The sequence below is a fragment of the Apteryx mantelli genome, chromosome 27, assembly GCF_036417845.1.
Source record: "Apteryx mantelli isolate bAptMan1 chromosome 27, bAptMan1.hap1, whole genome shotgun sequence".
NCBI lineage: Eukaryota > Metazoa > Chordata > Aves > Apterygiformes > Apterygidae > Apteryx > Apteryx mantelli.
The window spans coordinates 6539811-6556488 of NC_090004.1; the positions used below are offsets into that span (position 1 = coordinate 6539811).

At 39.7% G+C, this 16678-nt stretch overlaps 1 protein-coding gene across 4 annotated transcripts in view; it reads right to left on the minus strand.

The window, feature by feature from the left end:
• Window positions 1-16678, minus strand: part of NFYC (nuclear transcription factor Y subunit gamma) — a 39260-nt gene that overhangs the window by 11494 nt on the left and 11088 nt on the right. For 3 of the 4 annotated variants that reach the window (XM_067311320.1, XM_067311318.1, XM_067311319.1), the window contains exons 2-4: window positions 8197-8309; window positions 4247-4318; window positions 2302-2415 (exon numbers count right to left, since the gene is read on the minus strand). In XM_067311320.1, the coding sequence (XP_067167421.1) occupies window positions 2302-2415; window positions 4247-4318; window positions 8197-8301 (291 nt within the window). In that variant the 5' untranslated portion in view covers window positions 8302-8309. The remainder of the gene's footprint in view (window positions 1-2301; window positions 2416-4246; window positions 4319-8196; window positions 8310-16678) is intronic. The other variant, XM_067311321.1, reaches the window with a different exon arrangement.

The following is a 16678-nucleotide window of genomic DNA, read 5'->3' on the forward strand; positions in this document are numbered from 1 at the left end:
AGAAAACCATTCTTCAGCTTTAGAATTCCATTTTGTCACTGGATAAATACAGTTAGATGTTTTTAAATCAATCCATGTGAGAGCCTCTTCTCTGGATCCCAAACAGCAAAGCCAGGTAGCCAGAACTTCTGTTTCAGTAACACCACTACTGGCTCATGCCAGGTGGGAACTCCAAGTTGCACAGCAAAAAAAGTGCTTATCGAACTCTGGCTATTACAATCATCTACTCATCCACCAGACCTATTCAGGTCCTCCACAATGGCACTGCTATAATTCTCTACAGAGGGCTCACAACAACAGTCACAAGCCTTTCAGCACATTAAAAAAGGGGAATTCTTCTAAAATCAAAGACAGCTGAAAAGAAGCTTTGCAGAAATACCAGGATGACTGCTCCATGTATTAGTGGCAACATATGCAGAACCTACAAGTTCGAGGGCAAGAAAGCAGGGGGGAGGGAAGGCATGATGGGATCTTATTCAGGGCAGGAAAATCCCAAGATACGTTGAGAACAAGCTTCAGCACATGGAAGGGAAAATGGTTAACAGAAAGTATGAAGATTAAAACATATAGTTAGCAAACTGGTCAAATGTGTATCAGAAAAAGGATGTGCAAGAGCCAATGAGCAGTATGAGGAACTGGCAAGGTAAATATCATCTTAAAGCTATTTATAACTTTTAGACCTTACCTGAAAAAGAAATCTGAAGATTAACATTAGGTCATTAAAGACCTGAATAAAGAGTTAGCCTGCAATAAGTCATCACTTAATTGTATTTGCTCAAGATCTGAAATAACCCGAAGATAAAAAAGCTGAATTTCTAACAAAAAAGAAAGCTATTCTGTCATTTCAAAATGCTTGCAAAACCATCCTAAAAAAGTAGAGCTAATTCAAGAAGCTATTAAAAGTCTCATTTTCATTAGCTGAGGATAAATTTATAAAGCATACATATGAACATGATTTGAGACAAAGATGCCTACGCTGCCTAATGAATAGGTAAAATTTAGAAGGCTATCAATCCTCAACATTTCAGGCTAGTTGACATTTCTAAACCTTATATTGTCTTGGCATTTAAGTGCCAAACAATGATCACATAGAAAGCACAAGTAAGAGATGTTTCTTTTGTTCTGCAGGCAGCATAAATTATAAAAAAGTATCTTCACAGGGAAAAAAACCTTTATTGAACAGATGCAGCTCATATTTCATTCTCAGTACTCAGGATTGGGTTCAATCCAATTTCCTCTGGAATACAGTTCCATAACTCAGACCTCTCCCACTGTAAATTTTCTGCCCAACTACTTGATAAGCAGAGGCTGCGTTTCTCCAGCTGCACTGTCCCTGTGGAGAGCAGCTGTTCCAGGACGGCAGCTGCTGTGGAAGGCAAGGCAGTCAGAAGTAAAACCTGAGTCAATTCAAGGTCTTACATATTAGGATCAAGATTTAAGTATGATTCTGAAATAAACGGATTCATCAGAGCTTGAAAACTGCTAACAGAACATGACTGAGTCAGCATTTGCTGCTTATGAGGCATCTTGCTTGTGGTACGTATATCAAATACATCCTTCCTACAGTAACTACATTCAAATCTGGGTTAAGCAAGTCGCATTCGCTTAATTTAGTGGAAGTGGAGTGGCTAGATGCACATTCAATAGGACAGATTTGGACTGAAATCAGACACGTCTCCTTGCCGCTACAGCAATCTCTGCACCAGGGTTCAGGAGATCTAACATGGTCCTAAAAATCAGTGACCTCTGAATGAGGTCCTAAACTGATGGTGATTATAGTTTTGAGAAGTACTAGTAAATATTTAAGACTAAAAATGAATACCAATTTTTTTCATGCAATAAAGAGACACTGAAGAATTATAATTTACTCTTGAACCATCCCAAAATTGACTATCCTTGAGGAACTTTCTCAATCTAGAGGAAAACAACCTGTTCAGGAGGAGGAAATTTTTATGTTTTCCTCTCTGTACGTCCATCAACACAAACTAGTATCTGCAAGCCTATGTTAGAATTATTACCGAAGAACAAATCAGCTAGCAGAAGTTCAATAGCTCCAGGTATCCTGAGTAATTAAAGCAGGTCAGCTGCAGAGGTTTTTTGTTTGTTTGTTCTGGTTGTTGAAGTTAAGAAAAAAGCATGCAAGTTGCAGTTACAGTGGCCACTATGCCTTGCACACAGGTTTGTAATGATAAACACAGGTACTAAAGTTACTGTCTACAAAACACACCTCATATTATGGAAACAAAGAGCTGGAAACAGCTTATGAAGCAGCTGAAGGCTAGGTACGAACAGCTCCGTTACCTGCAGAGTCCTGCGCTTGTTATCTTCAGTGTGTATCCACGCTCGCAATGTCAATTCTGTTATGAATATCTGAGCTGCCTTGGCAAACAACACAGGAGCTTCAGCACTAATCATCTGCAATTACATTTACACAGTTTTTAAATTTACCATTAATATTCTAATGCAGCACAGACACTTTCACCTGCAGTCAGAGTAACCTGATAATTAATGTTAGTCACATCTGAATGGTTGCATTGTTTAACAGTAAAGTTTGGGGAATTTCCACTTCAGAAGACCTGCCCATGGGTCTGGCACTCTGAAGAGTTACCAGCCTTGAGTTAAACGTGGTGTTAAGAATACTGGTCACAATCTGTCTTGAAAGTCTTTTTAATAAAATACAGGACTAGTCAGATGTTAACTCCAGATTGTGCTGGATTATGGTGGACTAGCAAAAAGGTTAGTTTGAACTGAGCACATAAGAAGTGAAACCCTGCAAGCGATTCCTGTGGCAGCAAAGCTGCCCTTCAGAGGTATCTGCTTTCTCTGACCGACAACCTAGCCTAACAGTTACCACTTTTACCATAGATGGCTTTTGTACAAACCAGTAGCCAGGGGGAAAGTTTGCAGAAGTGCCCAGGCCGACTTTTCTATCTCAACTCTCTGATCACAAAACTCCCAACTTGCAGTTACAAATAGCATCGGTGCATATTCAGCCAGAGGGTGTCACCCAGCAGCTTCGCACTGCAGTGCCTTGGCACATGCACAAAAGATTGTGAATGAGGGCAGAAACTGAAGAGGGCAGGTTGAAGGCTCACTTCAAAAGCTGGCCCTTACTTTATAATTGTAACATTAATATGATTTGAAATTAATGCAGGAATTATAAAGGAGCTTTGGGGCATAAGACTCTGCCCCCCCAAATTTTTTTCCCTAAAAGTATCTAGCTCAAGCATTTTTTCAACTGAAGTTTCATTTTCAGTTTCATTTTTAGCTGGCTTTGCATTAATGCTTATTTCCCAATACAGTCTTTTCCATGTTAAATAATGTCCCAGGAAAGCCAGAGATATTTTTCCCCTTAAATCTTATCTTCACCTTCATGATCAAGAATGTGGCACTGACTTGGTTAAGACACTAAACCGGGACCGCAGAGGCCTGGACTCAGTCAGGTTCCAGGTTGAATGAATAGCTCCCTTGTACAGGAAGGCAACACACACCTTCTTTGGGATCTCATTTCCATGTTAAAGATTGTCCTAATCGAAGGATGGTGTCACATGGAGGAAAAACAAAAGAAAGTGCAAACTGTTCCCTCCCCTCTGAGGAGTGAAGTGTGGGGCAGAAACTTCCCATTTAAAAGCAGGGAGAACTTGAGCAGTGCAAGAGGCAGCTCCCTGCAGGCGATTCATTTGTCCCTCCTTTCATGTCAGTAAACTTTCATCGGGCAATTCATGCTTTAGCAGTCACATGACAAACGAAGCACCATTTTCTTTTTTTCTTTTTTTTAATGTCAAGGCTTCAGCTTGAATACTGATATCAAACCCACATCTTTTACCTAAAGTATTACATATTTTTCCATAGAACTTGAAGGAGTATAGCAAGCACCTTTAAAGTGATATCACTCTTTATACTAAACACTCTGTAGATTTGTAAACAAAGAGTCAAGAGAAGAAAGGAGGAAACATGAGAAAAGACAGTTAAGCACTAGAAAAACTAGGAAAAACTCAAAGTTATACAGCAGACTGGTTATTTAACAGAAGAAAGCAAAATTGCAAAAGTCTGAAGCAAAAAATCCCAAATTAGTCTGCTTTCCAACTTCACTTTAATTATGCTAGGCTAGCTAAATATTACAATCAAGGCAACTGTTCTATAATTTTTTTTTAAATAATAATAAATCAATTAATGAGTTGCAAGGAATTATATGACATTCACCAAAAAAGTTCACAAATACGTAAGTAAAAACACATGAATGCACCTTCACATCTTCATCTAGTTTCATTATCTTCTTGATACGAGCCAGGGGAAGTTCTTGAACTCTGAAGTCTTTCTGCAGAGAGAAACACATTTGGGAAAGTCTTCGGTGATACATAACACAAAACAAAGGTAAGGTAAGAAATCTTAAAACAAGTTAGTATTGTCTAAAACAGAACTGGCTAGAATTGGATAAAAACAACTTATTTTCTTCAAGATATGGCATCTTCTCTTCAGACCTGAGTTTTCTCATCTGCTTTTATTTTATGGTGGTATACCCCTACTTAAAGTCATGTGTCAGACACTTGTATCTACTATTTCACCTTAAAGTTGAAGTCACTCTAAAGAACAGAACATTTCTAATATTACACATTTCTGCATCTATTTATTTTTGAAGCAACTATTTCAATTACGTATCTTTGGATCCAGAAAGGATTGGAATTTACTAAAAGTCACAAAAGAAAACACAGGCAGTGAGGAAAACAAGTGCTATGTGGGGCAACACAATGAAATTTTCTTTATTTGTACTTCACTGTTGCCCAATAACAGCTTTGGTGCTAAAAAATCTTGCAAAACCCTTGTTCAAAAATCTGTTCCACTCCTGTTTTTAGAGTGATTTCTCACTATTTTACAGCAAGGAGAATCGCTGACTCAAAAATGAGGTGTAATGATGGCTTGGAAGGAGACAGAAGGTGAGAGAGATAATGCTCTTGTCGTACTGAACCATCCCGCTCTGCTCAGCTGTCAGCACATACTCATCATGTGCAGCAGCAGAGAAAACACCAAGTCACTATCTACACAACAGGATACACTAACACGTCCCTTGCAGAGAACCTCTCCAAAGAGAGCTCATAGGGCTGAGGGAAACTGCTGAGTTTCACTACAAATAGTGGTCTCCTCTAAAAATATAAAGAGGAATAAAAAAGCAAGCAAACAAACAAACAAACAAACAAAGAAACCCAACTCCTGTATTGCTACAAGAGCCTCTTAAATGAGGGAGAAAGGCTGAGGCTGTACCACTGCATCGGGAACGCCCAATCCCTACCCACAAGGGGCTTCTAAAAAACTTCTTCCCTTCCAGAAAACAAACCTTAACAAAAGTGTCATAGAAAATAAAAGGAAATTCATTTCTCTAGGGAAGAATGCACTGCAAGACGTTCTTAGTGAAACAAAGAGGAAAAAATGCTGTTTTCTATATATATCATCCTCTGTGCCCTCATTCTGGACAGAAATATTAATGCAGTGCTCCTAATGATGATATACTGCAAACAAGGCCTAATTTGGGGGAGTCCCTGCAGATCTGGGAAAGAATTGATATCCCAGGAACTCTGCCCAGGCTGCCTGCAGTCTCAGCTACCATCTGGGAAAGGACGCTGTCGTGCAGGCAGCCAGGGCCGGCGCCTGCGGCCGGAGGGCAGAGCCCCAGGACCGGCGCGCTGCAATGCAGCCGCCATCCCCAGTACCGAGCAGAGGAGGACTTGCACCCCTCGCCACAAAGCTGGGAACAGAGGTCTGGAAGACACAAGGAAAGGCCCTTTTTGAGAGTGCTGGAGATAGGATGCAAGGCTGTTCACTGCTGGAACTTGCTGAATGACAGGGGCAAGGAGTTCGGAGGGCAGCTGCATCCTGCTGGCAAACACAGCATGCGGGAAGGATTCCGGGCAAGGGGAGAAGAGGTAAGCCAGGGCTGGACCTGTGCTGGAGCACACACTGCATGCAGGGTGGACCCTTCAACCTGTATTCATCACAAACAAGTTAAGGAGTTGCTAGGGCATGAAAAAGAATTATCCCAAAGGTTTTTTGTTTTGTTTTGAGGCTTGTTTCTTTTTAAAGAGCTTTGTGAGCTTTGGGCAAGCCTCAAAGAAAGATGCAGACAAAATTACTAATTCCTGAAATTCTTTTAAGTACTGTTAACTTCTATGAACAGCAGAACTGCAAGGAGACATGCACAGGTGCAACACAATTAAAATATTTAGATAAAAGAGACAGTGGGAAAAATTAAAAAAATCCAAATCTCCTTTATTCCTTTAAGGCAGACAGGCAAATGTCACATAAATCAGAATTAATACACAAGTACCATAGTGAAGGGAAGCATGGCTACTACTCAGCTGAATCAGCTTAAGACACCAATATTTCATCTTTTCTTTTTTCCAAATTAGGTCTTAATGTTTCATTGGGCCACTTATAACTAATGCCGGAACTGAAATGCATCACTAGTCCTATTTCTCCAAGACTAGGCTACGTTTCTTTCTGTTACATGGTGGCAGAGAACGGGGACCTGTGGTTTATTCTTCTAAAGCAGCTCCTCTGAATTCTAGCAGTGGTTGCACATCGCAAACACACAGAACCAGACAGAGATAACCTCAAACAGGAGGCAACCAGACCGGTTTTCCATCAAACAACCGCTCTGACCTCCGCTATGCAGTATGCCTAAATGAGTTCTAAGTTTACTTACATGCACGTACATGGGAACGTTTTCAATAAGACGCACGCAGATTTCAATATTTGATTATACATGGGAAGACTGCATAGGAATATTTTGTAGTTAGCCCTTTTTCTTTCCACCTCCCAGCCATTGTCCCCAGCTAAGTTTTCAATGACTTACTGTCTTGAATCATACGACAGTTAAAAATTAAACTGCCCATACTCGATAAGCTGCAGAATAAACCCTTTTCTTTGGGGATGAAGACTGACTACAGCTCTCGAACATGAGAATGCAGCGCACTAAAAGAGAAGTGTAATTAATTCTGGTTTATGCATACAAGTTTCTACATCTGTTTCTTTGATCAACTGCACACAGGCTGAGAAAGGAAGTTTATCTTGAAACTACTGGACTGGGGTTTTCACTTTGAACAGCTCATCTTCAACTTGAGTTCTTTTGTTTTCAGTTAAAAGCACAAGACTTCATTTTAGGCTACTGTATCACAGTAATCAATCAATCTGTCTTGAAAAAGGCATTTTTTTTTTCATATGCCCTTGTTCTTAGGCACATCTCTTTTGGGAATGGAAAAAAACAGAAGCTGTTTAGTCCAGCTCTTATTCTCATCCTATACATTTTTTTTTAATCTAATGTCTTTAAATTAATAAAGCATATGATAGTGATACACTTGGCATTCAAATCATTTTCAAAACTTCAGACTTGTCAAAGGAGATAGTTCTGAAATAAGGCATAATAGTTCTATACAAAAAGTCTAAAACCAAAAATTCATTCACAAAATTGCAACTGTCTGCCCACAGCTAAGTGTTTGAGTTTATAAAGGAGGAAAGGTTAAAAATCCTGCACATCTTTTGAATAGTATCATTTTCCAGAGTACACTGATCTGGCTTGTGCTTTGGTGTGGATAAGGAAGGGTACTTTTACATGGAAGTAATGCCGGTCACATGTTTGATATTATAGAATTCTTCTGCTACAGAATTTGAACAGCAGTAGAACAGCCTATGTAGTACAAAGTGAGGTATATTCTCAAATCGTTCAACCTTCCATCCACTAAAGCAACTACATTTAACCTATAGCTATATTAGAATTGCTTCATTTTCCCCTTCCTTCCCCCAAAAGGGGATCTCTCTGCAACTTTCCAGAAAGCAGCCAAGGTTGTCATCTAGCATATTAAAAGATTCTTTTAATCAACTTTATCATAACTATATGGATCTTCTTGTTTAGCCCAGAAAGAGTTACAACTGTATGACAATTACATCTCATTACGCTATGAATCAACCACATTTAATTTATATCTCAAGTTTTAGCAGTTGTAGCAAAAAGTCAAAAGACTCACTGTATGATTATTTATCAGATTTTAAGGCCATCTTGCATTGTATAAATCACCAACTCTATTTAATCCCACAGGAAGCAAGAATATGTCCAAATCAAAACTTATTTTGCTACCAGACATTAGCAGGTAATGCACTTTCTACTCTCTGTTATTTAGAAATAACACAACCAGCAAAGACACATACCACTGTGAGATTGCGTATCTCCTCCATGACTCGCGGCCAGAAGGACTGAAGGCTTTGCTGAGCATCGGTGTTGCTAGCTGTGCCGAAGCCACCATCTGTGGACATTCTGATAACTGGAAGAAACACAGACGAACATTAGCAGTGAGGGAGGGGAGTCAGGAGCCAAAGAATCCCAGAGATCCTCTCCAAGTCACAGGAATACAGGAAGGGGCCAGTCTGGGTAATCAAGTCACTTTGGGAAACTGTCAAAGAAAGATATGCCTATCTAGGTCCCACAGTAACAATGTAAAGATACTCACACCCGCTGGAAGAGGTTTTGTTTTAAAAATGTGTATGTACACACACTTCCCCCCAAGATTACTTTCAATTCCATTTATTATGTTCTTTTTAAGAATATTCTCCTTATTCCCTTATTAGAACACTTTGCAATGCTGTTAGACATCAGCACCAGGACAACAGTCAAGTAACCACAAAAAAAGCATTTCAGAGATCAATCCCACATTAACTATTCAAGTTTGAAGCCTCACCATCTTTCTTTCTTTTTCTTTTTTTAATTAAAGATCAAAAGGAGATGTTATGAAACAACAGATGCTTGGTATCTCAGCTCACACTCCAGTGTGCACCTATTGTAAAATCATTTTTTCTGCTGCTTGTTACAGCCAGCAACTCTGCAGGAGATAGCAGGAGCCCCTCCCAGATAAAGTCAGAACGTCAATGTCAGCCAGATATTATCTCTAAAAAGAGTAATTAAACAGTTTATTCTGTGCCTACTTGAATACCTTCAGCTTTTGTGGATTTACACTATTTTTAAAATACATCTTCCCCCAGGGCACAATCAACAGGAGAAATTAACAGTCTATAATGCAGAATGTCAAATGCATGGAGTAAGGTTTAAAATGAAAAGCTTCCAAATCAAACAATTTTAACATGCTGAAAATTAATGAGCAAAGTTCATTTTTACAAGGAAAGGCTCTTAGTTATGCTTATAAAATTGATCCAACAGCAAGAACAAAAAACCGTGTCATTTATGGTCTACAACCGGAGGATGTTAAGCAAGTTCTTGCCAATATTGGACATTGCCTCTGCTTTCATTAAGACTTGTATCTTTACAAATGGCTGTATCTACACCATGTACCAGTCGTCATCAAGAACTTATATGGAGAAAACACAGGGGCAATAAGTGGGTTCAGATTTTCCTATATAACCATGCTAGCTTTACTCTCTTCCTCTGTAACGCACGGGTCCTGCAGGTTTCCCAATAGGAATCTCACCCTTTGCTGCTCCAGTAACGAACGCAGGAGACGTGCCAGCTGCACATGAGCATTCCTGCTCCGATGGCACGTACAAACCGCAGAAGTGCAGGACCCTGCAGGACTGAACTTGCTTTATCCCATGCACAAAAAAAAAGGTTGTGAAAGCCAGAAGAGTCACCACTCACTTCAAGAGAACTAAACTGGGCAAACTAGCAAGTTACTGATGTTAGATGTTCTTTGGGGTCATCCAGAGCAGCTCTGAAGTTTCCATTAAATGACAAGCACACACCATTTACAAACAAGAAAACTGCATCTCTCATAACGTACAGGGTCTGTAAAGAGAGAAATGGTGCTACGGCTTCTACAGGGAAAGATACCACAGTACACAGATATTTGTGCATCACAAAGTAATGGAAAAAGACACAGGAACAGATTTAGCTCTGACACAAACAGGCACAATTCCCGCAAATCCATTGTGTAAAGGAAAGACTCGAGTCTTTCCGCTAGCTGACGGGAAGCAAAGTAACACTAGAACACTGTACGACATGGATCAAAATATTGATTAGAGGCAGTGGCTCCAATTGCCAGTAATTTCAAAACTTACTATTCCAAAGCAGTGATGTTCCACAAAGTCTTATTAATAGGTCAAAGAGATGAATGTTGGTCAAAACTGCTTCAGTACTTTCTGCAACCTACACTTTCCAAATCAGACTATGAACAGCTGTATTTTTCTTTAATCAGCCTGGGAAGGGGATACAGGAGGTGTGGGAAGAGTCAAAGGGAATTTTGACAGAAGATGTCTAAAAGGAGGTTAGAAGATCAAACTGCCAGTCTCAAAGCAAGAGTTCAAGACAAGAAGTACTCAAGGCAAGAAACCTATGGAAATAAGAGACTGACAAGTTACTGTGTTGAAGAGGCACCAAGTATTTACATTACAATACTATCCACCTACAAACTAAGATATTTCAAGTATTTATAAGAAAATACAGCTAGATAAATATTCTAATGAAAATTTTAAATTAGGATTTGGTAGTTTCCCCCTTGATCTGCATTCTCAAATGTAGATAAAAAATAGTTTAGGCACATAAATGAAAGCTAATCCTTGAAATCTGCTCTGTACCGGCAATGTTATTTTATGTAACAAGGACTGCATGCCAACACCTCTAACACTAGAGAGGGTCTTTTCCCCAACTGGAGATGCAACTGACTCTGAAGACAGGCTAGATCATTTTTTAAGGCTCTATCTAAAAATAAAAGTAACTTGCATTCAATTCACTTATCTGTTATACTAGAATACAATGCTCTACATAACTCCAAGAATTAATTGGGGGGGGGGGGGGAGGAGAAAAAGGAGAAGAAAACTACAGCATCACCACAGCTTCACCCCCCACTGCATGAAAAAACAAGTTTCTTGCATTACATATATGCCTCTATGGTAGTAATCCACATTTCTAAAAGAGCTAGAAATGGTTTACTCTAATTACCTATAATTTAAAAAGTCCTCTCATTCAAAACAAAAAATTCCCATCTTCAAATTAAGGACTGATTTCAGAAAGCAAAATGAATAGCCTGATGCTTGACTCAAGGGACAATTGCAACTTTAAGCAGCTGTTTAGGATCATTGATAGTAAAACTGTAGAAAGAACAGTATAAAGCTAATAATTATTAATCTCCAGTAAGAGCAGAAACAACAGTCACCAACAGGCTGATTTTCTGTAAAGTTACATAGAAGGAAATCACTATAAACTCTGAAATAAAAGCTTAGCAGGTTAAGACTACTCAAAACATTACTACAATAATTTGTTCACATTAGACTATATATAGATACATAAATGACTTTGAAGGTGTCTGCAAAAGTTATAGCAAGATTGCAAGGCTACATGCAAATCTACAGTGTTGGCTATATGAGACAAACTTGAATAATTAAACCATGCCTGCAAAATTAGGTAAGTTCCTTCACCCAAGGGGAAACTGCTTTCTCTCATTTTAAGAATGCCTCACGTCAGATTTAGTGCCAGCAGAGTAAATACCAAAGCACGCAAACCGAGATAAGACCAAAGCTAACAGCACAGTTCCTCTGATTTCACACTATCAGTGTCTAAACATGTTTGTCTTTTTTTGACATGCGCTGTTTGCAGGGAAATTTTAAAACTTCATTATGCCTTGACCTTCCTCCTCTAAAGATTTCCTCAGTGAATCAGTGCAGAAGAGGTGTTCTGAGGATCCCGTAGTCACGATATTGCATTCATGCAATGTAGGGCACAATCTCTCAGAAGTTTTAACAACAAACTAGCTACTCTGTCACCGTCTTATTCCTAAATAAAATAAAAATGATCTCCTGTGTCAGCTGGCTACTACACAACATAACCACAACCAAGAGAGAACTTGCCGATTCCAGTGTAACACACTCTCCAAAGAGCAGCTGGGCAAGCACCTAACAAGCTTGACGTGCTTCTGCTCTGAACAACACTTAAACAAAAGCTGTCTTCTCACCAAGCCCTGATGTTGCCATCAAAAGAAAGCTGAGGTGCTAAACTGAACTCAAATCACAGCAACCTGAAAGCTAGACTGTTCAGGGAAGCTACTGCAGAAAAATCTAGATTATGAGGTTCACACACAAAACACATTAACTCACAGCATGGACACATTACTGGAATCAGATGAAATTGGGGGGGGGGGGGGATACACACAGAGGAAACACAGTAAGAAATGAGGGCCTAAGAGAGCTGGGATACACCTGTTTTGCAACAGCCAATCCAGTCCACAGAGCCTGGATATATGCTCCACAGAGGCAAACCTTCCATTTCCAGACTAGGCGAAAAAGAAACTGAAGGCCAAAAAGCTGAAGCCTATGTATAAAATGCCTTGAGGTGATTACAGAATAGATTAGCAAGTGCATCTCAAGAATTAAGACATCAAAACTTTGCAATTAGAGCTTTTCTGCTTGCTGGAGTGCAACACCTTTTACAAACATTAAACTTACAAAATCCTGTGGCATCTGACAAAGACTAACAAACTTCAATTTACAGGAGCAGAAAACAAGCATGATGACGCAACCGTGACTTTTTAAGTAGATCCTAGCTTGGGCTCCTTCTTTAGTGCCATGGGAAGTGGTTACATGAAGCTGTCTCATCCTGGATGCCTAAAGCCTGCACACTCAAGCAAGAAGCTGCTATTGAAAATACAAGCCACAGCATAACCACAAATAAAACCCAGATCTCTGATCCTGAAATTCCACCTGGAGCCAGTAACTGGAGTTTTTCAGCTAGAAAACCAGCAGCCAGGACCGGCCCGCCAGAAGCAGGGAAACAGCAACGGGCAGCACGAGCAGCTTGCTACGCAGCCCCTCCGCCACGCGCCGAGCGAGCCCAGCAGGGACAGCGAGCCGGAGACTAACCTCCCTGCCAGCACGGGGCACCTTGCATCACCCTGCTTCTCGTGTGCCTGCTTGAAATTACTCCCAAGCTGGCCTTTACCAATAAATCAACCAAAGTCAGCTGGGTGGAGAGCAGATCTACAAGAAATTTATCCAAATATTTGAAGGGATATATGCAAACTGCAAATGCCAGAAGGAAGTGCTGAAAAGCCTTGAGGCTCTCCATGTAAAAGGCTCCAACTGAGCAACACCATCAAGCATCACAAGACCTCTGCTAATACCAGCAATGTCAGGCTCTCTGCACATAGTACAGTCAGATTCCCATGACTTACACCATGGGAAAGACCTTTTTATTTCTTTTCCAGTGTTATATTACACAGAGGTAGCAGCATATTCCATCCAGTTTTCTTAAAAAGAGGGATGAATGTGAAGTAAGATGCAGGCTAAGAAGAAATGAGACAAAAGCTCAGACAAAATGTTTCGCCTCAATATCCTTAGATTATAGTTACAAATAAGGATAACACAAATATTTTTGAACACAGCTGTTGCAAAAACACAGTTCCCTTCCCTCCCACCCCCCGGCAGATTCTACCATCGTTGAAGTACAGAATTACCACCTCCTGCTGAAAAATGTTTAGAAGAACCACCCCAAATCCCTCTTTCTCAAGATGCTCTCAGTTTTACAAGATCTAGTACCCCACAGAACTCACAAGAAATCTAATTATTAGGAAGTGACAGAAAAGGAAAAACAAATAATGCAGTGACTGTGTACTTTTTTTTTTTTTAAATAAACCATATTTAATAGCAGACAATTAAAAGAATGCCATAGCACCTAGAAAAAAAATCTGGAAGTCTGAAGAATTAAAAATAGATCTGTAGAGCTGAAAAATGACTACTTAGAAAAAAAACTAATTTTGGCATCCTATGATACTTTTAGTCTGAAGCACTAACTCCCAAAACAGAACGCTTCAGTTGTTGAGAGTCTGTCCCTTGATTTAAAAGTAAAATGTGCAGAGCCACACTTGCATATCTAAAGAATGAGCTCTGTGTAGTAATAAGCGCCAGACACCTGATCCTGCCAGAATCAGAAGGAACAATCTAGCAACCAAGAACTAGTTTCACAAGAAGAATATGTGTAGTTTAATACGAATTTAGTAACATGTTTCTTCAAATGCTTAGCAAAGGAGGAGTCTTCTCCATAGGAGAGAAAGTCACATACCAGTACCCTTTGCCAGATACTGCTCTAATTATCTCAATTAGAGCAATTTGCAGTACTGTCTTGAGGGAGCAGCAGAATATCAAATGTGGAATATAAACCGAGTTTGGAACGGACTAAGACAATCATCTATGGTCTCAGCAACAATCACAATGTTTTAGCCATCCTGAAAGCTTGTTTCCGAGCTGCAGATCAACAGCACTTGTTCTGCGTGACGTAATGCCCTGTATGGTCTTATTTTGAAACAAACCTTTTAGAAGTCATGCTAATGGTCTAAAAACTGCTTCCCCAAAGATACCATGCCTTAACTTGCTGCACATTCTCTTTGTTTTGAGATCTACCTAAGAAAACATGTTTTCATATTTGCAGCTGACCCTGCTTTCATTCCTCTCTAGACAGAGCAGAAACAGCATAGGTTCACAGCACAGTTGGAAACACAAAGGTGCCAGAACTACAGGCAAGAATTATTCTCTTTTACTTGTTTGGGGGGTGGGGTGGGTGGGGAGAATGAAAAACACTTATTAATTGTCGCTGATATCAATGGTTTCTTCTTCTACCTTAATATTCAGGCCTTGCCTGCACAATTATGTAAAGTGTTAATTATGTAAAACCAATAATGCAATTCAGAAACTTCTAGCTCACGTTGGCAATAGAGTTGGCTTTGCAAATAGAAATTACTTCTTCCAAACTGATACTATGGACTATTATTTTTAACCATTTTCTGCACTTCCTATTCATCAAAGCTTTAGCTTTGCTTATGAAAGTGGTAAGAGCTATTTAGACTGGCCTAGGGAATTTATCCTCCTGACAGAGCAATAGAGAGAACATGTAAGCAAGGGCTTCACATGACCCCTGGGAATATAATCTTAAATGAGCACACAACTACCCTATCGGCCTCTGAAGAAAGCTTTCTAGCTATGCTAGGTGCACTGCAAGTCGACAAGTCCCATCAAAACCGTACACAAACCTCGTCTCCACGGTGCACACGTCTAGCCTGATGCAGGAGCGGTAGCTGCTACCAACAGCAACAGCGGAACAAAGTAAGTGTGAAATCTCGCTATGGAGGTTTAAAATAAATAAATGAAGAGGTTGATACAGCACGGAACAAAGCACCACGAAAGACTGAAGAACCACTAATGAGATTTGTGTCTGGCCTGCTCAGAACAAAAGAACAGACACAAGCTGTAGCACATAAGGATCCGGGGGCTACGACATGGAAGGGTCTTAAGGTTGCGAATGACTCCATGAGAACATGCACATGGGACTCGGACTGCTAAGGAATCACACTGGCATATGCTCTCTTTGTAACACATGCCAAATGCTTTCCAAACAGAGGAATCATTTCAATGTACACAGTCAGTTGAGACTTATTTCCAGTTTTGATATGCCAACATAGCACCAAAAAAAAAGTTTTGCCTATAAAACATTTCGCAAATAAGGCAGGGAGAGGGGAAAACCACATTTGGAGAGTTTTATATAACTTTTTTTGGAAACAAGAACCCATCTGAACAAAAACCGATATGCCTCATCATAATAAAAATGAAACAGGAATCTAATAAAAACCTGCAATACTACTTCGGAATAGAACAGTTTACACATCAATATACTTAAGTTTTAGCGATCAAAATACAGCAGCGCAAGCATAGTTTTACTCTTTATAGCATACGCACACAAGCTTGCTCATAGCTCAAACAACAACAGGAAGTAAACTTCACCACGAACCCAATGTATTTGATGAATACTTGGAATGGGCAAAATACAGCATGGTCAGCAAAAGGAAGCAACCCATCTGCTCCCCTGCGGCAGCACCAGGATCTGCCTGGGTGCATGGGCAAAAGGATCAGGACCCGTTTTTCCCAAAACCATTCTCCCTGTTCATCCCAACTGGCTCAAGCAGCCTCTGAACTCCAGCTCAGGACCGTTTTGCCCTGTCTCCTCAGGATTCCCGTGCAGGTTCCCACCCTGGGTTTTTTTGCCCTCAGTGGTCCCTATGATACAGATGCTAAACAACTTTATCCGACCGCTTGACTGAAGTAGTCAAGCAACTTGCAAAATTGCTGCATTTTACATAGACATCTTGCAGATAATCTTAGTGTAACACCTATGATGGCAAATTCCTATATAGGACTGTCCTAGAACTAGCTTTTCAAAATACATCCACATCATGCAAATTTGAAGACATCTTTCAAGAAAGTAAGATTTTTTTCCTTTGCAAATACTAATAAACTCTAATTTTACATCAAGCTGTAAGGTGAAAATTTATTTAGACACTTCCACCAAGGAGAGATGTTTGGATGGATAGATAGATGCTTAGGATAGACGTGGGGTCCACAACCCTTAAACTCCAGTCACAGATGAAGTGGTATAGCTCCACATCACCATTGCTATGTGTACAATATTAAAGATAAAAAATAATTGGGTACATAAGCCATAGCATTGCACATATAGCACAATTATTTTAGCATGTCACAGCAGTAATAATGCTATTATTAAAGCATAAAATTTTTATCATTATATAAAAGAAATAAATTATGATTAAAATTATAATCAGATTATAAGCCAGAATCAAAAATCTTAGACCTTTCCTCATGTGTAATGCTATAGTCATTTATCCAAATGATAAGGGAACTCCAGTTT